The sequence below is a fragment of the Manacus candei genome, unplaced genomic scaffold (genome assembly GCF_025592945.1).
Source record: "Manacus candei isolate 608988 ecotype Guabito, Panama unplaced genomic scaffold, ASM2559294v1 h1tg000007l, whole genome shotgun sequence".
In the NCBI taxonomy this organism is placed as follows: domain Eukaryota; kingdom Metazoa; phylum Chordata; class Aves; order Passeriformes; family Pipridae; genus Manacus; species Manacus candei.
The window spans coordinates 2796403-2822713 of record NW_026138055.1 but is presented as its reverse complement, the minus strand read 5'-3'; the positions used below and the strand labels follow the sequence as shown (position 1 = coordinate 2822713).

The window sequence follows — 26311 nt, the reverse complement described above, 5'->3', positions numbered from 1 at the left end:
ACTTCCTTATAAAAACATTTCATTTACTAGATGTTTTTTTCCCCAGTCAAAGTTATTATTTCACTACAATTCCTAGTCTGGACACAACTATACCAGCTCACAGGTGTGATCATATTATCACTCTCAATTTTTCTTCTTTAATCCCGTGACAATATGCTCTTCCCCTTTCCCCAGTCTGACCTTTATTTCCTATAATTCTGCTCAAGTGAAAACTACCAGTGGAGTCATAATGGATGGGTCTGGTTGTGATGACTGTATTGCAGTGGATTCAGGGAACACAGATAACAACAAAAGGGCTAATCTGAGCAGTGCACCCACCTAACCACAGTGCTGGACAAGGTCTGACTCAAGGCAAATTTGGAAGAGCTAACATCTGTAGTTGGTATGCAAATATGACTATGAGTCAATTATCTTACTCCATAAATAGTGGAAAGCCCAGGGCTCATTGGGCTCTTTGGCACAACAGCAGGGTGCACACCAGGATCTCCCCTTGAGTAGAGACACCCCCCAAGGTTACTCCTCGAGAATGAGTTTCTTTGTCACAAGAGATTCTTGGTAAGTGATTAATAGCATGCTAAACTTTGAAATCTTATCTACATGATACAAAGGATTGATTGTGCACAGAAAATCCTTTAATCGTTGGGACTAAGTCTGGGACTAAGGCTGGATCATCTGTACCTACACTCCCCTTTGAGAAGGAGTTTAGAAAACAAGTGTGTCCTTTCTGATCCTCATGACTAAATGGGAGGGTCTTCCTGACAATTTTGTCCGACCGTGTCATCTAGGCAGTAAGTAATCAAGAGTAACTTGCTGTCCAATTGTGTTAAACCACTGTTGTATTTACTATCAAACTTCCTAAGATCACTGTTTTACATGAACAAACATGTTGCTGCTACTCTCTTATGAGTGTGTCACTCATCTGTGAAACTCCTTCTACAGTAAGTCATTCTAAGTATCTTTATAAGCAGCACAATTGTATCTACACTGAGGAGCTGTGCTCTTCTCACTATACAAATGCAATTAATCCAGAACTTCTAGAAGATAAGTCCTAATAGCCCTTCTCAGCACTTGAATAGCAGAGGTGGAAGAAGTGTATTTTTTTTTGCAGTGCACAGACTGGGAAAGATCATCCTAGCTCTTACCTGAGCTACAATAAACAAACACACAATTTCACTTCTGAGCCCTTTTCTGTCACTGCTATCCATCTTTAAGACACTATTTTTCCAGCAGCTGAGAAAGGAAGGCTGGCTTTGCTTCCCAATTCTGGTTTTAAATGAAGAGGGGCCCGCTGCCGAGAAACAGGAGAGCTCTGATCTCATGCCAGCTCTATCTGAAGAATCTGCAACGGCTGTTAACTGCTGTGACTCCTGCATCGGTGCTGAAAATGATCTGCAGGATAAAAAAGCAGTCAGGACCAAAGAAGTAGAGTCAGCCAGGCTCAGACTTCATCTCAGGCATGCATTCGCTCACGGTGTTAAAAATGGCAGCAACCCAAGGTGTGGCAAGCTAAACTGCCTCCATAAGGACCACTGCTGACAGCTGCTGTCACCCTCCTCCAGCGCAAACCTCCTGGCCAGCACCTGTTTGTCTGTTGCTGCTGACCAATGCAGTTTCCCTGAGAGTTTCTGGAGGTATTTCCAGAGTTTCAAGTGACCATTTTCCTTGCTCTCTGACATCCTTCCAAGAAGCCAACTGGAAGAATAAGCCAAAATCTGCCGGAATATACACAGAGTTTTCTAATCTGTCCTACCTTTCCCAAAATGCGTCTCTGAAATGAAAACCTGTTTATAGGAAGGAAAAAAAAAAGAAATCCAAATGTTGGCAAAGGAAAGTGTGAGAAAAGAGAGGGAGAGAGGGAAGAGGATGAAGACAAGCTGTCTCTTAAAAAGTACAACTGTTATTCTCTTTTCCTGCTTTTCTTTATCCTGTCCTGTGGGCATGTGGGCTAATTCCCATGACTCGTACATGCCTGCCACTGCATTACATGGGATTTATTGCACACAACTCTGTGTTGAGAATTCTGCCTGCGTGGGAAGTAGCTGGATAAAAAAAAAAAAAGAAAGGCAGAACTTTCAAAGTCTAACTTTTCCTGCTTTACTAGGAGCTAGCACCAGCTGTACAAGTCAACAAAAATTAACCTTCCCCCCTACCCCTTGGATATCCAGTAAACTCAGATTTGATCCGGATGTTCTGATTTCCACGCAGCTAAAACGCAATCAAATGCTTGATTTTGGGGGATAGATTTGCTTAAATTGTATTAATTCACAAGGATAAACACAATTAGTAGAGCTCATTAGCTTGCAAAATGTAATTTATTTTCTTGAATATACCCATTTCCTTGGATGAAGAGCTCCATTAGGTTTATTATATTTGCAAAGCTTATATAAAAATCCAAACCATGGCAACAAAGAGAAAATTGTTACTACACAGTCACAGCAGTCACTTTTCCATGTTAAATAAGTTTGGCATTTATTTATATTTAAATGAGAATATCTACCACTATCAAGACCAGGATATGGGGCAAGTACTTATACAGAATATAATTAAAACTAATTCAAGCAACAAATGTGGCCTGAAATTAAAATATCCCCCAACTTCTTTAACTGAAAAACAAATCAATGTTCTCCCTCAAAAACCCTGTTCATAATTGCTTAATTATCATAACTAGCAATAGTAAAGGGACTCTGGCCGTTTACAGGCTCATAAGATGGGTCTGCATTCAGGCATGTCTGGTTTGCTTAGTGCTGTGCTTTAATTTTGCCATAGTATAAAGGCTAGAGTGTGGAGAAAATGAATACATAGCAAAGTACCTGTCATTACTTGTATCATATCACCGAAGTATTCTCCATGCACAATATGAAGGCGACCGGTCCAATTTTCATACTGTTATCATTTTTGATATTATACTGTCTAAAAGCAGTGACACACAAAAGAAATGCTTTTATCATTCTCAATGCGGGGATGATACTAATTACATCATCTGTCATCATTATACAGCTAAACAAAACTTTTCTTTCATAGAAAACTGCCATTTAGCAAATTAACGGGTAATGACCCATAATATACAGAAGATTGAAATTTGGGAATTACGCTTACATTAGTTTGTTTTCTGCTTTCCCCTCAATTTTATTCCCTGATACATCACGAAAAGGAAGAGAGATGGAGAATTTCTTCAACTGTTTAATTTGCCAACAGCCCTGACGTCCTTTTGGAAATGAGTGCGGGATCATCTCCATCCATATCAATGCAGAGTTTCGTTCTACTTAATGATACAGACAGTCTGCCAAGCCAATAAAAGCCAGATGTTGGTACAGTGATGCACAAAAACCTGCTGCTGGGGCCAGATTTTCAAAATCAGACAGGAAACAATGAGCCTACATTTGCTGGCAGATAATGGATGGATGTTTGGAAACCAGCTACTGGGATGTGTGTTGCCTCCCAAAGCCTGACCAGGTCACAGAAGGTGATGGTACGTAGGAGGTACCTGAAGTGCTCCAACAAGGAGCCCCACAGTAAGGCCAGGCAGGGTGAACACCCCTCCAAGGGCCCTCCTGATGCCCAGACTTTGCTCCATGCCTGGTATAACACTGTAGGGAGGTGTGTTGTGGGAAATGTTCAAGTGCCACTACTGAAAGAGAGATCTGTAGGGATTACAAGAGGTACAAAACATTGCAGATGAGTCCTTAGCACAACCTCACATGCTTTTGGGAAAGAAGAAGAATAAAGAGACTTCATTTTTCATTGTATCTGATCATGCTATGTTCTTCAATGAAGAAGGTAAAAAATAAACACAGGATAGCAGATGGATAACAGTACAGATTTTAGGTGTGAGCTACCTACTACCAAGACAATGTAACAAATACAACTAAATCCAGAAAAATACATTTTAGACATATCTTTGCTCAGTCTAAACTTCTGTGGCCCATATCAGATATTTCCTTTCATCACACACCAGCTACAATGTGGGTAAAATAAAAAGGGAAACTCCAGGGTGATTAAGAATAAAAATAATGACAAAGACTGGTGAATATTTTAGGAACCAGCCATGTCAGTGGAAGTTTCAGTCTTTGGTAGGTGCTTCAAATTGCCAGTAAGAGCAATTAAGCATTTGGCCTTTAATTCCCATTGTCCACATTGGGGTGTTTAGGACTTTTTTCTTTCCCATAAAATGATTTCCTGACTTAAGTGAAATTCTGAACCGAATGTATCTGTAAAGTAAGAGTTCTCAGTTCCAATTTATCATTGTTAAAGTGGATTAAAGGATTTTTTATTAGTAACATTTAAAGCTCAGTTGTTCATGCACTTGGAGACTTCTAGCAGAGGAAACCTTCCCCAGCAGACAGCCAGGCCAAATCAAAAGCTGAAAATGAGCATGTGATGAGCACATTACACAGGCTGGTGAGGACTGTGATGAGCTGGGAATTAGTGAGGAAGCCTTTGAGTAAAGACCAAGTGGAAACCACATACACAGCACTCTTCTTTTCCTGAGTCACTGCTGAATGAAAAACCTTAAGCCCCCTGTGGGACACTGCACTACTGCAAGGGATGTCTCCTGAATGAGGTCTATAAGCCTCTCTCTCAACATTAACCCTCTTAGAAGGCTTTAATATTTTAAACAGTATAAGACAGCACTGGAATATGTGAGGTAACAGTATAAGTAGCAGTTTAACAAAGCATGAATCAAAACTGTTGACAATATATGCCCAAATTAGCTTTATTGATGCTAATGAAATGATACTTGGTAAAAGACTGGATGTATCTTCATCACGAAAAAGGACTAGATGTGCTTGCTTACCCCACCCAGATGTTAATAGGCAAACACTGTCTTAAATTTTAGGTAATTTGAACCAATAATATCAAAAAACCCTCTTAATACAATGACAGTACAATAAAAACAGACCTGACTGATGGTTAAGGTTCTTTAAACCAAGACTTGAGTTTTGAATACAAATGATTCTTCTTTCTCATTTACTAACCATGTAAAAACAATCCAAGATGCTATCATTATATTTTCCTTATTACAATGGTTTTTTTTACATACTCTGTTTTCCATTTAAGATTTTAAGTAAAAGTCTCTTAATCTGCTTTTGGGAGGTATATTCAAGGTTCAAGGGAGGTTTCTTGAACTCTCCTGGTTCTCAGTTCATGGCTGATAGACAACTACCAACCCAGCCAAATGCTATCTCATTTTTCTTCCCTACAAACTTGAAATATTAATTTCAGCATCTTGGTATAGTTCCAGACTGAGTAATTATAATCTGTATCCAATCCGGGTAATTATAAATTACATCCTGAAAACCACCTCTCTTATTTCACTTAGATGCAATATGGGTACCCCTTTTCCTGTCATAAACACATTCTGTGGTCCCATTCCACTTCAGGACTGGCTCCCTCCCACCTCAGTCTGAATTCACCTTAAAACCCAAACATTCTCTCAGTATGTTCAAAGGGGTAGGAATCAGACAACGTTACTCAGTACATGCAAAAGGACTTTGCATGTTTGAAACAGGCCCCTTCTCTAAACTGTATATTAAAACATACTTTGATATTTAGAATTTGTCTTCTAAATATGTTAACACATTATTTCCAGACAGTTATATAGTTCTGGATATATATATATATATATATATATATTCAGTATATAAACAGCCCTTCTCTACTTTCTTTAAGACACAAAAAGAAGACTCAGTCTCAGGAAATACCAAATCTTACTGAAATACTGAGTCTAGCACTCCAATATCCATGAATTTGGACCAAAATACACGCTAAAATAATTTCCTGGCTTTAGCAAAATTCTTGATTGAGTTTACCCTTAAAGCCAAGAGGTGTTCTCAGCATCCCTTTATCGCCATGAAAGTGAATTAAGGCAGCCCTGACTGATAACACTGAAATTCACTGCACAAAGTTTGCCTATACGGCAGTTTTGAGAGAAAGAAAAAAAAAAAAGAAGTAATGATAGTTTATCCAAAGGCATAAGGGACACTTCCAGCAAAGGGTTGGGGAACTCATTTAAGTTCTCCAAGAAGAAATTCTTATTGGTGTGGAGTTTTTACAGATAGGCTCTTGGAATGTACTCAATTTCTGCTCATGAGCATATTTGACTGTCCTGGAATACTTGATGCTTGGACAAGATGTCAAATTTGCTTTTACTGTTCCAGCAAGTAAAACACATGAAGAACATGTTATTCTGGAGCTGAAGGAATATGAGCCCCTGTTTTTGTGACATTTATACAAATGTAAAAGAGATTTATGTATTTCTTCAGAGTGCAATGGCTCTCTACATACTGATGGTTAAATATTTGTATGTGTATAAACTTGAAATCAACTTGAGTGATTCCTGCTGGAGGTACCTGCTATCCATCTAGCAAAAGTTCTTCTGAAATGCTCCTAAAAAATGCTTTTTTTTTGGATGCTTAATATGACTTTCAAACCAGAGCTCTAACCATCCTGCAGAATAATAAAAGACCTCTCAAAGAAATGCACTGTTTATAAAACAGCACAGTATGGCCATGATAGGAGTGTATCCAGCAGAGAAAGACCTAAACCCCAGCAAATTCTATTTCCCATCTAGAAAAATTTCCCATCTAGAAAATCTGCATCTCTAACCAAGTCCACACAGCATGCCTGAAAAGGCAACGAGCAGAATCTCCTATTTCCTAGGTTACAGACAACAGGAATCTACCAGCACTGCTCCTCCGTCTGTTTCCCACAGGATGGTAGTGTTTTGTGCAAAATGATCCTTGTTTTAAAGAACATCCACAGCTTGGGGATGCAAGGAACATTTCCCTCTTCCTTCACGAGGAAAAGGTCACACAGAGGAGCTGGGTTTGATGTTGGATTTCAATACTCTATAAATCAGTCAGATTGAACAGGAGTGTCAGCCCACATTTCTCTTAAGACCTCTTCAGTTTTATCCAATTTTGTCCTTTTTGTACCATCTTCCTCAGCCCCATCCAAATACTTCAGCGTGCAGATCAATGGACACATTTTGTCGTCTTCTGACACATCAGAGGAATCATGAATAAAAACCATAATGTTCTCTTTAATCCTACATTCTTGGTGTGTGTTTGTTTGTTTTTTTTTTTTTTTCTGTGTGTGAGCATTATGCCAAAGAGTATTGTGCAAAATATAATGTACAAATTCTTGAGGCTAACTCTCCAATCTGTTTTAGCTTCTTGCAAACTATTGCAAGATACTGTGCAAACTTGACCAAGTGTCTTGGCACCTTGTCCAGTCAAAGTGCTTCTGACTTAATGGTTGGTACACATAGGTGTATGGACATACTACTATCTATAGTCCTGCTCAAGTACTTACCTTGAACCTCCAAAATTTTTCAGCAGTCAAAAGATTTTTCCAGTACAGTACAACACCAATGCTGTAATTTTCTGAATTTAATATGACAAAACTTCATGCCACTTTTATTTGCACATCTAAAAGGTGGAAGTTTTGTCAGGAAAGTCCTGCAAGCTTATGTACCTCTTTCCTAGTGATGATTTCATCCCCTAGTGATACTTTCCAGAATATTTAGCCTGTGAATCTAATGCAGTGATTTGTAAATATTAAGGTGCAAATATGTACAAATACCTTTTTACCCTCACTTGGTACAACTTGGTACCCCCACTTGGTACTGCATATACATGTAACACAAATCAGACTGACTGGAAGAAGCTTAATCAATTCTACTGTGTAGAATTAATGACATAACTTTTATGTCCTTAAAAACAATTTGAAGATTCGAGGTGTTATGTAATCCCATATTAAGATTATTATTATTACCGACCACAGCTCAAAGCCCGCGTCGCTGTGGTACAGCAGAGCTTATCATCAGCAATCTCAAGGCACAGCAGGGCAAGAAAAGTCACTATTTGGAAATGTTTCTATTTCACAAATCTGTTTAGATTTTTTTGAATCTAACATGGGACAGAATAATTCTCATTCTGAATGCAATGGGAATCAAAAATAATTCTTCCTCATTCAGAGTTCAAGCACTGCTCCATGGAGGGACTTAGAAAAAAGTCCCCCGATTAGAAAAAAAGCATTTCCACTTTCTTGTAAGGAAACCAAAAAATATTTGCAATTTAATAAATCTGCTTGTCTGGAGATCTCCAGAAGTCACAGAATAGACCATTTTGGGAACATTTAAGTATATACACAAATGTACCAGATGAACCCAGTTTGTTCAGTTTTGACTGAGTGTGAAGTCCCCATTCTCTGCTGACACTCTTCAGTAGCTATAACTTGACTGTCCACTTTTTAAGTCATGACATCAAAAGAAGTGGAACTATGCTGCTGTGAAAAAGAGGAAATCTTCGTGGAAAATTCAAGGAAAAGCCAAACTTGTGGAGTGAACTGAACACTCAGGAAAGGTACCTCTAAGGTGGCTCCAGGCATAGGAGGACAGAGTGAAAGGGAACAGGTGTGTTTCCCGTTGCATCCAAAGGATTGGATGAAGACAAGGCTTGCATTCAAATATGTGTCAAGAGTTGAAAAGTCAGAGGACCAAGGGAAGACAAGATCAGAGAAAACAGATATTAAACTTAAGGAGTTCTGAAAGGAGGATGGAGACTTTACAAGTGTTCTGGACAATTATAACTTTCAGAACATCCAAATGCGGCTCCAGCTCCCTGCAAGGGATTGTTGGAATGGTACTTGGATGGAGGGATGGATGGATGGATGGATGGGCAGCCTGCCTGGAAATTTGGTCTGTATTTATAAAGAGTTGGCACTTATGTATTCTGTGCCAAAAGGGAGCCTAGATTTTGGTTATTATCCAGCCTCTGAGAAATTTTGCACTCTGTGAATATAGTGTTGTGTGGACAGGAGAGAAAATAGTAATTCAACAGAACTCTGCCGCCTCTCAGACTTATGTTGAATGCATTTGATGGCCACTGTCATGGACTGAACTATATTTGCTAAGAAACTACATTCTAAGCAAACCATATCTTAGACTACAGAGTGGGAAGAAACTCAAGACAACTGCAAATATATCGCTGTCTAATTAACTAAATGGATCTGCAAATGATGACATAATATCATGTAACAGAGTAAAATCAAAGTTCTTCAGCTCTGTGTTTTCAACAGATGAGCTACAGTTGCAAATCTGGCATTTATTTCAAAAAAACAGAGGTATAAAAAATAACAGCACAAACCAGATGACTTTTAAGGGCAATTTCAGGGAGCTTTAACTCAGTTTAGCAATGACCCACTTTTTTCTTACAATAACCCACATAAAATATTGGTAGTGTTGAGAGGATCCTGCTCCAGTTGAAACATGGAAATCTCATGTCAGTCACATACTGAGAGATGTCAATCAAAAGAGAATTTGATCACCTTCTTTATGCTATATGTTTAGTAAGGCAATGTTCTAGGACTATTACAAGTCCCCTGACTCTTCAGTACATTAAATCACTGTCTGTTCATGACCTGACCAACAGTGACATTGAAATACAGGACAGAAATTACTGAAAATACCCCACCTGGAGCACAGAAAGGTGAAATGCATTTCATTCTCACTCAGGTGATTGCTTAGATACTCTCATCAATTTTGCAATTCTATTAGGATTATATTAATGAAAGAAGACTGTAATTAATCTTGATAAAAATTTGATTTTAGAGAACCTGTTTGCTTTAAGTTCATTACTGTGCATGAACATGGTAAAGCGTGTGCCAACAGTGTGCCCTTGCATCTAAGAAGGCCAGTACCCCTGGGCTGCATTAGGCAAAATAATGCCATCAGATCAGAGGAGACAATCCTGCCCCTCTACTCAGCACTGGTGAGGCCTCACTTGGAGGGCCACGTCCAGTTCTGGGCTCCTCAATACAAGAGACACATACTGGAGAGTCCAGCAAAAGACCATGAGGATGACAAAGGGACTGCAGCATCTCTCCTAGGAGGAGAGGTTGAGAGAGTTGGGGCTGTTCAGCCTGGGGAAGGCTCAGAGTGATCTCATCAATGTATATAAATACCTGAAGGGAAGGTGCAAAGAGGATGGAGTCAGGCTCTTTTCCGTGGTGCTCAGTGTCAGAATCAGTCTCCCTCTGAACATGAGGAAACATGTTCTTACTGTGAGGATGACTGACACTTGCCCAGAGAGTATGTGCAGTCTCTACCTTTGAAGATATTCAGAAGTCATCTGGACAAGGCCCTGGGCAAACAGTTCTAGGTGGCCCTGCTTGGCAAGGGGGGCAGACCAGGCAACGCCCAGAGGCTCCTTCCAACCTCAACCATTCTGGGATTCTTGAACTCTTACACACCATTTCCAAGCTGAGCTTACAAACTGACCACTAGTCATCTGTACCTTGGTACCATTTAGGCCACCCCAGAAAATCACCACTATCCTAAGGAAAACACAGTAAGAAGCATATACAATGCTAACACTTCCATGCTAACCTAACTCTCCTACAGGAAACAGGAGACTTCCTTCCCCACAAATATAAGAGCATACATATTCATATATATGTATATACATGTACAAAGACGCACTAAACAATTTTATGTAAAATTTTATATATATAATTTTTATAATCTATTTATCTATCCACCTTTCTACATCTATGGATACAAAAATAAGAGAGATTTTCCTAAGGTTACACAGGCCATGTATTCTGGTACAAGACAGAGAACTGAAAATAGGCTTTCTAGACCCTTCATCACTGAACATCCCTTAATTAAGGTTACTAGAATTCAAAATGCTAGGTTGTATTTTGAATTTAAACACTCCCTACCCTGCAGCATTCATGTCTAGAACTAGGTACACTCACAGAATTGCAGGTCAAGCTGAAAATCCTTTGAAAATTCAGCCTTTTGTGAAGAAAAAGTTGATAGTTATTGACAAAATGTTGTACTCTGCCTTGTTACTATTCATGATTAAGGAAAGTAAATATTGTCTGAGGTCTAATGAGAATTCCAATGCAATAAAGTCAAGTGTGAAAGGTGCAATCAATAAGTGATGATGCAACAGTATTAGTTTGTAGTTTTGTTATTGTTTAGTTCATGCTATTTGCTGATGCTTGAAAATGAAGTGTTAAGAAATTAGTGCTACAAGGATTAACATTCAGATTTTATTTCTGATATTGTTATGTTTCTACAGTCATTACACTCTGAACACTAATTAGCATCTGCTTTCTTTTCCCACCAGTTAAGGACTGCAAACCAAAGAACTTCAGAACAAAAATACTATGGAAACAAACATCAGTGGTATCCATGAACATCCAAAAATTAAAACCCATGATGTCCATGGTTAATTTTGCACTGCAGGAGGTACTGCAATGAGGTATGTATGAAGTACTGTGTGATGAGGTATTGTATTTTCCTCCTTTTTTTGTGTTAGCAACTATGCTTCGAAGTATATCAAGTTTACAAAGATAGTATCTTTCCAAATGTGTAACAATCTCAGAGACCAAGTCCAGGCATGTTTATGCCCTACATATGCCAGGACCATCCACCAAGGGTTCAGTTTTGGATTTGCAACAAGTCTTGAACATAAGGAAGTCTACTGCCCTACAAAACAGTTAAGGACTAAATCTCAGTTACTCAGTTATTTCTGCGAGGAAACCAATATCTTCTAGTCCTTCAGCTGAATGATTAATTCCTGTCTGTCTGGGTTCATTTGGATTGGCAGGCACATAGACATTGGTCTCTGTCACCGTGCCATGGCATGGGACACTGGCAACTTGTGTCAGAAACTGAAGGGATGAGTTTCTCTCTTCCCTGCAGGCATGTTGTGCAACCGACAATTTGTGCTGGCACATCATGTAGCCTGAAGATATTGAAATTATACTTGAATATTATTTGCAACTCTGTATTTTCTGAAGAAGTAATGTAAAAATCTGACTGTGAGAACTTCAGTAGATCTTCACTGAATATGTTCACAATTAACATCATCATGGTTCTGAATATTCTGCTTTATTAATTCCCCTGGCACTTTAGCTTATAGAGCAAGACTTAGGACATGGATAGAAAACAAAGGCTAATTCTGTTCTAAAATATCAGTTTACATGTCTGTGTTAAGGTGTCATGGTTTTTGAAGTCAGCTAGGAGTATTTGGCATAAATCCTATCCACAGGGAAATTACAAGCCAAACCAGATGCCTCCCAAACCTCCTGTTGACTGTGTATGGTAAAAGACCCCATGCATTTCATAAGGCAGCTCTACAGTTCTTCATACATTGCTAAAAGCAATAATTACTTTGGAACTTTATTCATGTCTCTCATAATGTGACAATGCTATAAATTCAGTAAGTAAATGGATTATGTAACTAAAGTTAACATTCATATTTAACAGAATATAACCCACCCAGACCAAGAAGATCTCTAATCTAGGCAAAAGTTTTCTTACAAGTAGTTTCAATGGAATTAGGTAGAAATTAGCTGTAACACTGTAAGGAGAATGACATATCTGTTTTATATCATGGTTCTGGTTATCAAAGGGTATTTTTTGAAGAGCCATGGACATGACTCGACTCAGTCATGGAAGTGAGATCTCTTGACCTATTGCAAATGAGACAGCACAATAGCAGTGCCTTTAACTTTTGGTAACTTATTTGTTTACTTCTGTTTAGAAACAGCTGAGTAAGAAACCTAGTTCTGCATGAACAGATTATACAATGGCCCAAACATGTACACAGCCAAATGAAAGATAATTATGAGAAATAAAACATGTTGTTTCAAATCAGTTCCCTAACAAAGTCTAAAAATATAAGAAATCCTATCATATTAACCAGCGAAAACTGCTCTATCACTTGAAGGATAGTTGGGTAATTATTCAAACCTGAACAAGACTGGATTGTCAAGTGAAATAATAATTTAGAGTATTTCATGATAATGAGATAGATCTCAAGGCCATTAGCAGTGGCTCATATGGCCAAGGTTCTCCGAGAGAGAGAGAGAGAATATTTAAGTGAAACTTGTAGGAACTAGTTTGAACTTGTATATTTGAACAGCTTAGTACTCTCTCCTAGTTTCCATTCATTCCTGGAGAGAAAGGTGTCTATCATGTAAAGACTGTGAAATCAGCCAGGCTCTCGAGACTGAAATCCCTGAGGGCAAAAATTAAAACATAAAATAATTAGAAAATTGAGCCACACTGAAACCCATAGAGTTTATATTAGGAATCTTTTTCTAATAAGATTTTAAGGTCTGGTTCAGCACCCAGTTGTTTCCTCTTTCCTGATTCTTTCTCTATGATTCAAAAACAACCAAATCTTCTCTGACTTCAGGTTTGTCAAGAAGAATTATAGCTTTAGATGTAAGGGCTTTTAAGATTAGAAACAGAAGAAGGAATTACTTTTTCTCTATAAAATTGGTCCTGCTTATGAGACATTTGTATGTGTATGCTTCATTATCTTACGTTTGTTTGCTTTTAACCACTACAGGAATAACTCAATAGCTGATGGTCAGACAGAAGCCAGCTAATCCCTAAAAAAACAGTTTCTAGCCTGCAGTTTATAAGGTACAGTAAGGTAAATGTGTCAAGAGTTGCCGTGGATTAGAAATACTGCTTGTTTTAATATTCTCCTTATGATCCTCCTCCTCAGTACAGAGGTTTCCAAACACAGGACCAGACCCAGGTCTGGCATGCCAGGCATGCTCCAATGAGGAACTCTCCTCTACACCTTAATGAACACCTCCTGGGCCAACTGGTCTCTGGGGTGCTTGGACTAGAGTAGACTAGACTAGGGTTTACAGGAGGTTAAGCAAAAATGCTGACTAAGAATTTGTAAATCAAATATTAAAAGACCGATTAAATATTTTACGATCTTTTTACTTAGGCTCTGATTTGAAGTTTAGTTCATCTGCCAGCCAGAGATCTGCTGAAAGTTAATTGATGGAGGAAGAGTAAATAACAACTGATGCTGCTGGCCCTAAGTATGCAAGGCATTTAGGAGTATTCCCAACCTCAAGTGTGCAGTCACTGACGTGCTCATTTGTCTCACTAGGTTAGTGTCACTAGGGCTCAGATATGTGATCAAATTACCGCCGTGAAAGTGGTTTAAGCTTATGTGTTTTCCCTTGTATTGTATATTTGCACATGTCTCCAATGACACCAAGTAATCCTTTAAATTGTGTTAATTTGATCAGGCATCCAAGTAACCAGTGCAGCAAATTGGAATAGGTGGCTATGGAAAGTAGAGATGATGCCTTGTAGAAGACAAATAGCTTGTATGGAGGAGAGAGACATCCAACAGAACCACTACTGTTCAGTCTACCAAGATTAGGGTATAAATCTCTACTCTTTCTCCTTCTACAAAATCAAGGCTTTTTAACTTATAAACATGACCTGACAAATTGCTTTAGTGGATTTTGGTTTTTTCTCTGTGTTTTTTTAAAGTGAAAGAACTAACTAAATTCTTATAAAACAGCTGCTGGTCAATTTTTGGCTACCTGACTGGTCTGGTGCCACTTAAAACCCATCCAGAACTCAAAGAAAAATTCAGAATCTCACCATCCAGCAAGAGCCCTCATCATATCTGGGGTTTGGAGTTGAAAATTTAAAAGCAATCCGAATATTTAGTTTTAGAAAAGGATGGCTGAGCTCGTGTCTGAGCTCCATTTCAAGAGAAGTTTGGTAAGAATTTGCACATACCAAAGTTCAATTTATGTAACGAGCAGGAAGAGTTATTGGACTAATCATTTTTAATAGAGATTCCTCGTCCTTAATACCGAGCTACACAATAGAACTTAATAGCTTGTGGCAAATACATAATTTACACATGGATTGTGTCTGAATACAAATGTATACATAAAATATCACAGACTTAATGAAGGTGCGGGTTTTTTACAAAATCAATTTAATTGATTTTGCTGATAGGTCCACATTTATATATTCGTAAGCTGCATTTTGCTTTACCTGCACATGTGGCCTAGTCATGATTTGCAAGGGAGGAAGGGAAAACTCTGAAAATGCAATTAGAAACTCAGCACACAGAGCGCAGGGAGTTTTGAAGTGTCTGGAGTAAGACACTCGGAAATAACACTCCACCGTGACCCAGCGGTGGGGCTCATTTACAAACTACTCATCGGAAAAGGTCAACCTCCCAGAACGCTCATGACTATTCAGGGTGTTTTGCAGCATTTGAGCCCAGTGAAGCTGGTAATGAAGTTTTCCCCTTAATGCTGAATGTATTTGTGCTGTTCAGCTGCAGTCAGTGGGTTACTTGTGTTTGGCTTGGGCTCCTACCAGAGCATGGAGAAGACAAGGGCTGAAGAAGGTGGCCAGCGTTGTGGTTGATGCACAACTGCAGCCAGGAGGACAGAGGTCAGATGGAAACACAGGGGTGTGTTTCAAAGGGAGTGGCACGGGATGATGGCTGCTTTACCCTTGGGAGCACTGGCTTATCCAACAGCCCTGAAAGCTGCTTTTCACTACAAAATACACCCACAGCTCATCCTCCCTCTTGTTAATATGATACTTTTTGTCATCAGTAACTCACAAAAGCTCTGCATTTTAGAAAAGCGTGGAGACAGTCACTAGGGCAGGGCTGGCAGGCCCAAAGAGCAGCAGGGATGCTGAGGCTCTGCCGCCGCCCACCCCCACCGCATGCTCTGTGGGGCCAGGCCGGCCCGCCTTACCTTTGGGATGCCAGGGGTCCGTGAACTCGTACTTCCCCACGCCGATTGTCCGCAGCATCTGCACCCCGTTGGTGTTGTCCGGGCCGCCCGTTGCCGCGCTGGGGGGCAGCGGGGCGGCTGCCTGCCCATTGGTGGCGGGCGCGGTGCTGGGCAGGGCGGCCGAGGGCAGGGCTGGCGGTGGCGGCGGCAGCATGGGGCAGGCCAGGTGGCCATTGCCCACCGCCCCGGGGCCCGGGTGGGCCACCGGGCCCACGCCGCTCATGGAGGACATGCTGAGGGGCTGGCTGTTGGTGTACAAGGGCTGGCTCTGGAGGTTGACGACCATGTTGCTGAGGGGCTGGGAGGGCTGCGGCTGGAGCTGGTAGTGGGCCGGCATCAGCGGGAGCTGGGGGGTGACGTGCGGAGGGAGGGAGGGCGTGACACCGATGACGGGGGCCTGGACGTTGGCGGCAGGGCTGAAGGTGGGCGGCTGTGTCATCCCGTAGGAGTGCGTGATCAGGGCAGGCTGGCTGCCCGCTGCCACCGTGGTGACCCAGGGAGCTGCACCTGCGGCATGAAGGAAGGCCAGCAATGGTGGTGGGCTTAGCACGGGGCAGAAGACAAATAAACACTCCCGACCTTCCCCTCCCGCATCTGTGCCCGCCACCAAATCGCGCAGACGCGCTCCCCTGCATGACACCTGAAGCAGTTCAGGGTCTGGAGCTGTTCCCAAGCAGTAAGTGCATAAAATTGCTGCAGCGATGTGAGCGCAATTGTTAAAATACTCGTCAGTTGACATGCAGCATGTTTGTGGTTTTATGTATTTTGCACTTTATGCAGCTTAAGCGCACACTTCCAAGAAAATTAACCTCTTTTCCTGCTGCGCTTTCACGGCTCCCTGACAAACACTCTGTGTGTATAATAATGGTGCTCCAGCCACTACAAAGACATTGTAATTAGGCGTCTGGCATAGTAACACAATGTATGATATGTGTCTGGAAGCTGGAAATCATTTCAGGTAGTTCTGGACATAAAAGAGGTCTTAAAGTATTACAGAGTGCCTTTTCCTCTAGTGAAGGCAGAGAAGGAAAAATAAAAACCACTCTAATGAACTTGCAGCATCTTAATACATTCATATTAGCCCCAGCACAGAAGAAACTTGAAGGATCTTTACAATGAGAGAAAAACCCTTCTAAAGAATAAAGAAAGGGCTCACAATGAAGTCTAATTTACAGAGGTAAATGGAGATAGTGCATTGAATTTGCTTCTAACGATTTTCCCTGGTAGAATTACAAATAAGATTAGAAACTTACCTGGGTTTTCATTCTCCCTCATCTGTTTAGATGGAGGCTCATCAGTGTCCCAGGGCGTGGACTGATTGATGGGTGTCTGTCCCCACCTGACGCTCGTTGCAAGTCCTTGAGGCTGATTTTCAGTCTTGGAAATGCAAGGTGTCTACCAGAGAGAAAGAAAAATACAGAATAAAAATGTTTTGACTGCTGGGATTAATTACAGTTCCTCAAAGCTAGTAGTTTGCTTGTTTGTTACTGTCCAAGAGGATATCCTAAGATCTTTAAATAACATTCATTTGGGGGCTGGACCAGATGATGTCCAGAGGTCCCTTCCAACCCTAAAAATTATGTGATTCTCCTCCAGGCTTGCATGACACAACCATATGGAAACACAAAATAGTTGACAAAAATACTTCTGGATATTTAATAGATCTACCTTAAAAAAAAAATAAGAATCCTCAACAAACTAGTATTTTCAGAAATAAGTTGCTTCATTCGCAATGTAAATAAACCCCCTCAGTGACAACCCAGATATGGTAATATCCATTCAGTTACAGCTATATAAAATGGGAAAATCCTCTGCTTGCTCAATGTCTTCCGAAAAGAGTGAGTTTTGTTTAGCAGGAGACAGAACAAGAGAGACTTATTTACAACTGTAGGACAAATTACTGTAGAGCAGTAAGGAGAAGTATTAGTATTTACTGTCTTTCAACCCTTAAAATTGAATGCCAATTAAAAAAAAAAGCAGCATAACAACATTGGCTGCTAAAGTGGGTATGTTGGCAGGTCTTCAGAGAGGTTAAAATAACTGTAAAGTCTGGGAAGGATTGGGGCTGAATAATCATCAAAGGGGATATGACCTGAAAGAGATCTCTTGATGAAGAAACTATCACGTGGATTTAAATGCTACGCAAGCCCCCCTGCTGCAGTTTTAGAGGATCTTCCCAAACAACCATTCCTTTGCTGAGAAAAGGCCTGTCAAAAACAAGGGTGCTCCAACAGGTCTCATTTATTTATGTCTGCAGTGTATTTCACTGCTGGAAGATTAAAAGTTTTTTTTGTTTTGTTTTGTTTTTACTGGTGTCAGAACCTCTAAACCAAGCAAAAGGAACCAGCTGCCTGTTACTGAATGAGTATTGAGGACTGAAGCCATAAAGAACAGGAGACCAGTCTGAGCGATTGCTTGTTTGCCTTACATCTGGGAAGTAATTTAACTCAGAGATGAGGGCACAGCAGCTCCATAAATGCCCTGGGTCACACAGTACCAATGAAATCTCTGTCAACACCAGCAGCCTTTTCCCCCATCATGGGTACCTCAATCACCCCATGAAAGGAAGTCATTAAGCAGACCCATTCATGCCCTCTGCAAATACAGGCACACCTTTCCCAAGCCCATCGGTCATTCCTCCTGTCTTTAAATCCTCTGGAGGTGCCTGTTTCCTCCTGCCCTCCCCTTCCTTTTTCCCACACTAGCACCTGGGATCCAATGCTCCCTCCTTCATCCATGAGCCTCCAACATCTCCTGACACCCACACCATTTTCCACCTGAGCTTTAACCTCCATGGGCTCTGGGAGTCAGGAGTTTTCGGTGCAAACCTTGATGGAGGTCAGGATTTTTGCTGTGCTGATCTCTTTGCTCCCAGAAGCCACAATAGGGATTTTTACCCCCCCTAGAAATGCTATTCTTTGTAAAATGTAGATGCTCGCAGGGAAACGTGATTCTTTTTTCCTATGGAATCTTGAAGTTAGACTGTTGTTTTTCAAAACACATCAATTTATTCTTTTCCATAGTTTGGGGGTTCTGTTTTGGTTTTTTTTGGTCACCCTTTTTTGGAGGGGGTGAGGGTTTTGAGTGTGTTTTTTTGTGTTTGTGTGTCTGTGTGTTTTTCCTTTTTTTAATTTAATTTCTCCAGATTTTCTTTCTATTCTACTGGCACCAAGAACAATGATATCCTGGTTTTAGATTCACAATTCCTTCTGTCCCCACTATTTCAACTACTTCTGTAACTTTTGCAATTGAAATAAAAAGAAAAGACATAAAGAGAGGACATGCAGACAGTGAAGAGCTTTAAGAGCTCTGCTCTATTCATGGCGAAGAAAGGGCAGGAGGGGAAGAAATAAATCTCAGTTTTGAAATGCTTTCTATTTATAAATTGTCCTGAGAAAATGGTTAATCTGAATACCTTTAGCTTTTACATTGTACAAGGTCTTTGACACAGGAGGATATAACGCTGCTGGTGGTTTACCAGTTCATGTTAGCAGTATCCCTTTGGATCCAGCTAAACTGTTTAACAGCAGCCAAAGCACTCTGCAGTAGAAAAAGAAAGAAGAAAAAAAAAAAGGCACCACCAGCAGTCTCTGCCTGTATATCAGCTAAAATACTTCCTCCTGAAACACTAATATTTATCCTAAAGTAAAGCCTAAAAAACTGAAAATGCAATATAGAGAAGTGGGCATTTTTAGGAACAGAGAGGAGGATTCATAATTCAAATCATGCCTGGTGTGTTCCACATGTGGCGTCTGTGTGTTGCATTTCTTTGTTACATGAAATGGGTCTTATGAGTGGGTTTGAAATACACACTTGTCATTTTTGAGTGGCATTGTCGAGACATGCAGCATCTTGTTTAACTTTGTTACATCCCTAACCTCCTTTAAAACATTGTCAATCTAAAATAAGAAAAAAATTATCCCTGTACCTTGAATAATACAGAACCCCACACATGCTACAATTTTAAAAGAACCCATATGCTCTGTACAGAATGGATAAGAAAGGGAGTATGTGACACAGCTCCCTAAATCCTACAAAAATCCATTTGCCTATTTTGAAACTTGCTTTCCGAAAAAAAAAAAAATAGAGCACCAGATCAGACACAAGTGAAACTGGTGAAGTTTGCAGCCAAGTTCAGATCTAAACTTCATACTTTGAGCATTAATAAAGAGGAATGAGGATTGCAGGTTTGCTGTCAATAAATGAGCTAAATGCTATTTTTTTCCAAATTTTGTTTCATTAAACATGCTCAGAAACCCTGCTTCTTAGACATTCAGTGAATTTAAATGCCCAAATCCAGCATGTTGCTTTCAAACTGTACTCCTGATCTTGTATTTATTTGATCAGAAAGTGGTAGAGACCAGTTGATATGAAATCACAACACACGTTCATGAAACACAGACAATAATGGTGGCGGAAACAGAAAAAAACGCTTACTGAACTTCCTTTTTTAATATATACATACTTGTGGTCTCTGATCTAATTTCTGCGTTATTTTTATTAATACATGAAGGGTTACATTACAAGTGTTAAATGTCTCTGATCCGATTGCAGCAATTACCCATTTGCGTCTCTGGAAAGCAAAATTATTTCCAACATTATCAAACAAAGGAACTTTCTGTCCATGCGCTCAGGCACATGACAGCCCTCTATTTGATGCTTTTAATGTACAACACAAATGACCAAAAAATGGCCTGTATTATGCTAGTTGGGCAGGGGGACGAGCTGTGTTCCATTAGTGATCCACAGACTTCACAGAAACTAATTGTACTGTTACACTTTTATCTTTAGCTTTCATGTCAGATGCTTGTTTGAATTAAACATGGAACACATGAAAAAAGGAAATGCATTACAAAATCTACTGGGTATACATCTTAAAATACTGCCAAATGTCTATTTACATGAAAAGACCAGAAGGTTTCTAAAAGGTCTGTTGAAGCCTGGCTAGTCAACAGCAGCACTGGCTAGTTAATTGCCTGAAATTCCTGGCAGACTACAAAGACTACTAAACCAATCATCAGCATCTTTGTAGTAGCCCTAAAATGTTCAATTTGTGCTCTTTGTCATGGATAGAGTACTCTGAAACCAAATCTGAGGATTTTTTCTTTCTTTATTTTGAAATCACCATTAAGAACCAATAAAATGTTCAGCTGAAGCCTGCATTTCACCACCTGCCACACTTTGAACTCCAGCAGGGAGCAGTCTCCCAGTTTTAAGGAAACTAACCACAATACAGATGTACAGGCAGAAGAGAGCAAGATGGAACGATTTTCGAATTATATGAGACCAACACGGACAAGTTGCCAGACTGTCAATTTTTTGTAGCTCAAACAGTCATAAACCATGGCCCATAGGCAACAGTAATTGGTGTACAGCTGGTCCACTGAACCTTATTATATTAAAACATTAAAAATCTTCAGATTCATGGGGCTTTTCAAAATATCCACAAGAAGGTTCATGAGTTCACAGCCATTAGTGGGGTGCTCAAGATTGGGAATTATTGACTCAGTTCATACTGCATCAGCTTACACGTTTACTATTAGGTGTCACATAGGCATAGCTATAACTAAGTCAGACTTTAAGTCTAAAGTTTTACAAATCTTTGATGAAATAAGACCTAAACTTTTAGTAAGACCTTTTTTACATCAATGGAAACACAAGACCTATTTTACTACTACTACTACCAGCATCAAAGAGTATGTTAGTGGAATTAAAAAAACCCAACACAACAACCACAAAAAATCCAACAACAAAAATTCCAACACAATCTTCCCCAGGCTCAACACCACCAAAGACTTCCTAGGAGGTCCTTATAAACACATTTCAGCAATTTCCCCAAAGCTTGTGGAACTGCTGACAAACATCCTGTTACAGCTCAGAGTGCTAAGGCCTGTTCAAACAGTTTCATGAGCAAAAAAGAACTAATCTGGAAAGAGAGATCCTATTTGTGGTTCCCAGCAATCAAAATTATTTTACTAAGGCCTTCATTTAAAGTGATGGATAAGAAGGAGTGATTCTCTGTTCCAATTATCCAAAAGAGATTGGGAATGGCAGCTTAATACCAAGATAATGTATCCAATATGCAACCCAGTCTATTCTCTCTCCCCATTGAAACTAAAAAGGCTAAGACACACGCATACATAGAGCAAAGCATTCCCTCCCAGGGATTCAGATTTTATGGCCTGTCATGGCTAAAAGCACCTTCAATTTAATGAGGGAACTCCTTTTAAAGCTGTTTTCTATTCCTCTCTCTAACTGGTAATGACTGGTGGCCCTGGTTGGGTTTTAAGTCTGCATGCTCTAAAAAGTTTAGTGGTCTCTGCACTGAAGAGTTTATGATCTAATTTGTAGTTCGCACTGCTAAATATTGCATGAAACAGGCATTATTTGTGTGGACAAGGTATGCATGTAAAATCTGAACCATATCGGGATAGATCTTCATCTGGAGTAAATTCCTATACTGCGCTGGACAGGACCCCAAGCATAATTCTGAGTTTAGTCCATAGCCAGAGAATCTCTTAAGGATGGAAGCAGAGCTTTTAAAGATGCAGTGATGACAGCAATATCTCCCTAGCACTGGCTGTTGGCCTGGGCTACAGAAATGAAACTGTTGTTCTAAGAGATGGATGTACTGTAATGTATTAAAAACCTAAGAGATATGGACAGGCCGGTGTGCAAGAGGAAGAGAACGAACAGTCCTGCAGTAAAACCTCATTCAAGAACTTGCTCATGGGTGGAGAGAAGAACTCATCTACCTTACAGTTCCCATCACCAGGCAATTCTGCGATGACACAGCGTTGTTTTTCTCTTTCCAAAACTAATGTGGGAGCAGCAAGAAAGAGAATAATACAGTTAACTCACAGGAATAATGTTATTACCCTGCATAAAAGACAAAAGCAGTCTTAGTCCCCTCTTGAGTAGAGAGAATAATTCAATACTTAAACAACTTGAACACCATCCAGCGACGAGCCACCAACCAGTGTGAGCTCCGGAGCTCTAAGGCACAGCCTTCAGAGACATGGCTTAGCAGCAGGGTACAGTCTGCTTCCATTCCTGCTTTTCAGAGGATTTAAGAACAGTGCCCAACTTAAGGTTAATGACACAGGCTTAGAGAAACCCATGAGCACAGTGGGGCGCATATCCATGTGATGGATGCCCTTGACCCCTTAACCAAACTGTGGTAGTTTGGTAGAGGATGCAAAACAGGTAAAGGTCTGAGTTGTGTTCAGGTCAAGAACTCCTCTAATTTCAATTTGTTCTCCGAAAACCCACAAAGAAATAGAGTGACACAGTGGGCATCGATGCATATGAACTTGGAACACTGATCATGCCATTAACACGTGAATAACCAGTGGCTTTTGCAAGACTCATTAATCAAGGACCAAAGAAATTTGTGGGTACAACAAATCGCATGCATACCTTTTCCATCGCATGCAATTTGACTATGAGCCTTTATTCCATAAATACTACAGCTTAAGTGAGCCTTCTTTGAGCTCTTCTGGCCAGGCAGTCTGGTTGCATGGTGGTGATCTCCCCTTGAGCTGGGACACCTCTCAAGGTGGCTCCTTGAGACAGAGAGACCTTTAACCAATGGCAGATCCGACAGGATGCTAAATTAATACTAAGGAAACATTACTAATTCATGTAGCTACTCAATTATTATAAACTTAGTACAGGTAATTACATTAGACATAAACACTTGCCCAAGTCTGAGACTAAGATTGGACCTAGTTGCACCAAGGCTCCGTAAGGAGTTTAGAAAGCAAGCAGGTCCACTCTGAACCTCATAACTCAGCGAGAGGCTCTTCCTTACTCTATTTGTTTTATTAGATTTAGACTTTTGTCCAAGTCTGAGACTCAGACTGGACCTGGCTGCACCTAAGCTCCACCAGCAGTTTAGAAAGCAAGGGAGTCCACTCTGAACTTCATGACTCACAGGGAGGGTCTTCCTTATGCTTCTGCACCTCTAGTCTCTGTGCAAAACATTCTAACTTGATTCTAACTTAATTTTCATTTGTATGTTTCTTCCATGCAGTAATTAATAAAGTGAGCCTCACCATCAACCTTTTTGAACCTTTGTAAGCCACTGTTAAATTTTGTTAAATTCCAATGAACTTACTCAACTACCTCAACAAAGTATATTGCTGTCTCTCTCTTTTGAGTGAGCTGCATTCCACTCATTTGTGGGAGTCCCATACAGGCACAGCACCTGATCCTGGCTCCATGCATAGCAGAGCTTCTCACCACCCAGTTTGTGAGCTGTTAATAAGGTAGATATATGAGCATGTCCAGATTCTTCCCCTGTGGTGGAAGACTCAACCCCAACTTTCCTGGACTGAGCCTTGGTTACCTTCAAAAATCAGACAGCCCAAATTCCTGAGTTTTGACAGTGCAATGGAAGATAACTCCATACTGGGAATGGATCAACTGCCGCTGTCTCATTAACCCTTTCTAAGGCTTACCATCCACATTAGCTGCAGGTTTGGGAAGGCAAGAGAAGTAATGAGATTATGGAAAAGAAGGGAGAGGGATGGGATAGAAAAAGTTGTGAACTGACCACAGGTGGTATTTATTTCTGTCTGGCAGTTGCATAGCCCAGTACAACCACCGCTCTCACACCAGTGATACAGTCATCAGCTAGGAATGAATGCAGGACCATGGAATGACAAGAAGTGCTTCACAAATGCTACTTTGCATTCTGTCTTGGCAAATTTCACCAGCAGAGGCTCAGGTACTCACCCAGCTGCCTTCGTTTCTCAGCGAGAACATCAGGGAACGGAGCTGAGGTATCGAACCAAGGTCCCGGCTGCGACACTTGCTGCTCCAGGACACCAGGGACATCAGCGCACGACACTGGGTTCGAGCACAGAAGCCCCACTTTAGCCTGAGCAGAACCTCCTCTGCTAACACGGTCTGCATGCAGATCAACCCCAAATCAGAGCAAAGCTACGAATGCAAAATCATCTCACAACGGAGGAGAAAATGCGCGACATCCGGAACAACGCGCGGCTCGTGCTACAGAGAACATGCACTGCACAACGCGAGAGGGCTCTGAGAGATCCTGCAGGCATCCCATGGTGAAGGCAGATAAATCCAGTTCATCATAAGTGCTTTTTGTCAGAGGGTTTAAGGAAATACGGGTAATAATGGAATAAGTGCTTGTCAGACCAGAATCCCAAGGGTGCACAAAGGATGTTGCCCCTGTGTACTGGCAAAGCTACTGAAGAACAACCTAAAGGCAGGCTTCTTGAAAACTAAACATTTATCTTGAATGCAAATGCTGGCCATGGCTAGGTTCAGAAGTCACTCCATATGGCATTTTCATGCCAAATTTTCCATGGAATTCTAGTAATTATCCAAACAGGACTCTGAATTTCATTCTGGATCAGGGCCTAAAGCATTAGAAATAAAGACAGGAATACTTATGAAGTAAAAGGCTCCAATCTCAGTATTAAGTTACTGCTATAAAAGTTCCTTTTTTTTGTACTGGATGCCGACATTTTACATTCAAGCCCTCTGAACTCAGTGCTTCAATTGTAGTACACACTCCGTGGCAGGAAAGTGCATGTTCTCTGCCTACACAGCAGGCACATAAAAAGAAAGAAAAAAAAAAGGAAAACCAATATAAGCCTGTGAGTGTTGAACAGTGCTGTGTGATATTACTGATTTATTAACTTGGTTCGATCAATAAGGCTATCATCAAGGGCACATTTAGTTTGCACATAAATTTCACTTTCTAACAAGCACTTTTGTGTGCTCACTTTGGTTTCCATAATCTGATCCAGGTCTCAGGAAGCTTTCTTTAAGGTAGAACAGAGAATTCTTTTTCTAAAAAAAGGATCAAAGTATACTCGGTCAACTCAAACAAAAGGACAGTCAGTACTGTAGAAACAGCATGCTTACCTTTCACAGCAAAAAAGAAAAATAAGCCTATAGGTTCAGATTTATCACTGCCTTAAGTTCATCAACATCAATTGAGCTATTAAACTGTGGCTGAATTTGGCTCACAGTAATTTAAAAATTTCAACTTTCTTTGAGCGTCTTCCATCAGCAACATGCTAATTTAATGCATAATTTAAACTCGGCTGTCCTTTAATTCTGCATCTGTAAATAATTAAAAAAGAACTAAAAATCCTTTTGCATTTATATAGCTGGCCCCCTCCCCCCTTTTCTACTGCAAAACAAAGATGACTTTTCAATCAAGAATTTATTTATTCTTTATATCTGAAAGTAAAAGCCGTAGAAAAAAACTAGGAGAAACTGATTTACAAGATAAAACAATTAGCTCCGGGATATGTACATTAAGACTAACTAATTTCACATCATATTTTAAGGAATGGAGGAGGAATCCCAGACATATTAGACTTTATTCAAATTCTACTGAAACGTTCAATTAAGAGCATCTTATGAAGGTAAGTTATGCAGTCACTAAAATTAAGATGTGAAAAACAGCATTAAAGTGCTACTTGTCTGAGAGACTATGCACTTTAATAATCCATCCCTTTTCCTACACACAAGATAACATCTAAAATCTGGCTATTCCTGTAATTGCTCTGGTCTTTTTAAAATTTTTGGTTGTGTAGGAGAAATACAAATGTATTCAACAGTAAAAAATACTACATTCTCTTTTAAACCAAAATCACATATCTCAATGATTCCTATTAAAATCTTTTTTTTTCTCTGTAGACAGATGAAAATGCCT

At 40.2% G+C, this 26311-nt stretch overlaps 1 protein-coding gene and 1 long non-coding RNA gene across 6 annotated transcripts in view; one reads left to right on the top strand and one right to left on the bottom strand.

The window, feature by feature from the left end:
- The window catches only part of KLHL29 (kelch like family member 29), a 392600-nt gene that overhangs the window by 123184 nt on the left and 243105 nt on the right, over positions 1–26311 (bottom strand). For 2 of the 5 annotated variants that reach the window (XM_051810143.1, XM_051810153.1), the window contains 3 exons: positions 24349–24462; positions 16863–17004; positions 15571–16116 (listed from right to left, as the gene is read on the bottom strand). In XM_051810143.1, the coding sequence (XP_051666103.1) occupies positions 15571–16116; positions 16863–17004; positions 24349–24462 (802 nt within the window). Of the gene's footprint in view, positions 1–15570; positions 16117–16862; positions 17005–24348; positions 24463–25370; positions 25438–26311 lie in introns of those variants that run through there. The other 3 variants (XM_051810162.1, XM_051810181.1, XM_051810172.1) reach the window with 2 other exon arrangements.
- LOC127481590 (uncharacterized) lies at positions 526–26311 on the top strand. Its single transcript, XR_007908263.1, has 3 exons — positions 526–555; positions 11139–11273; positions 26296–26311. It is a non-coding gene; the product is annotated as an uncharacterized LOC127481590 (long non-coding RNA).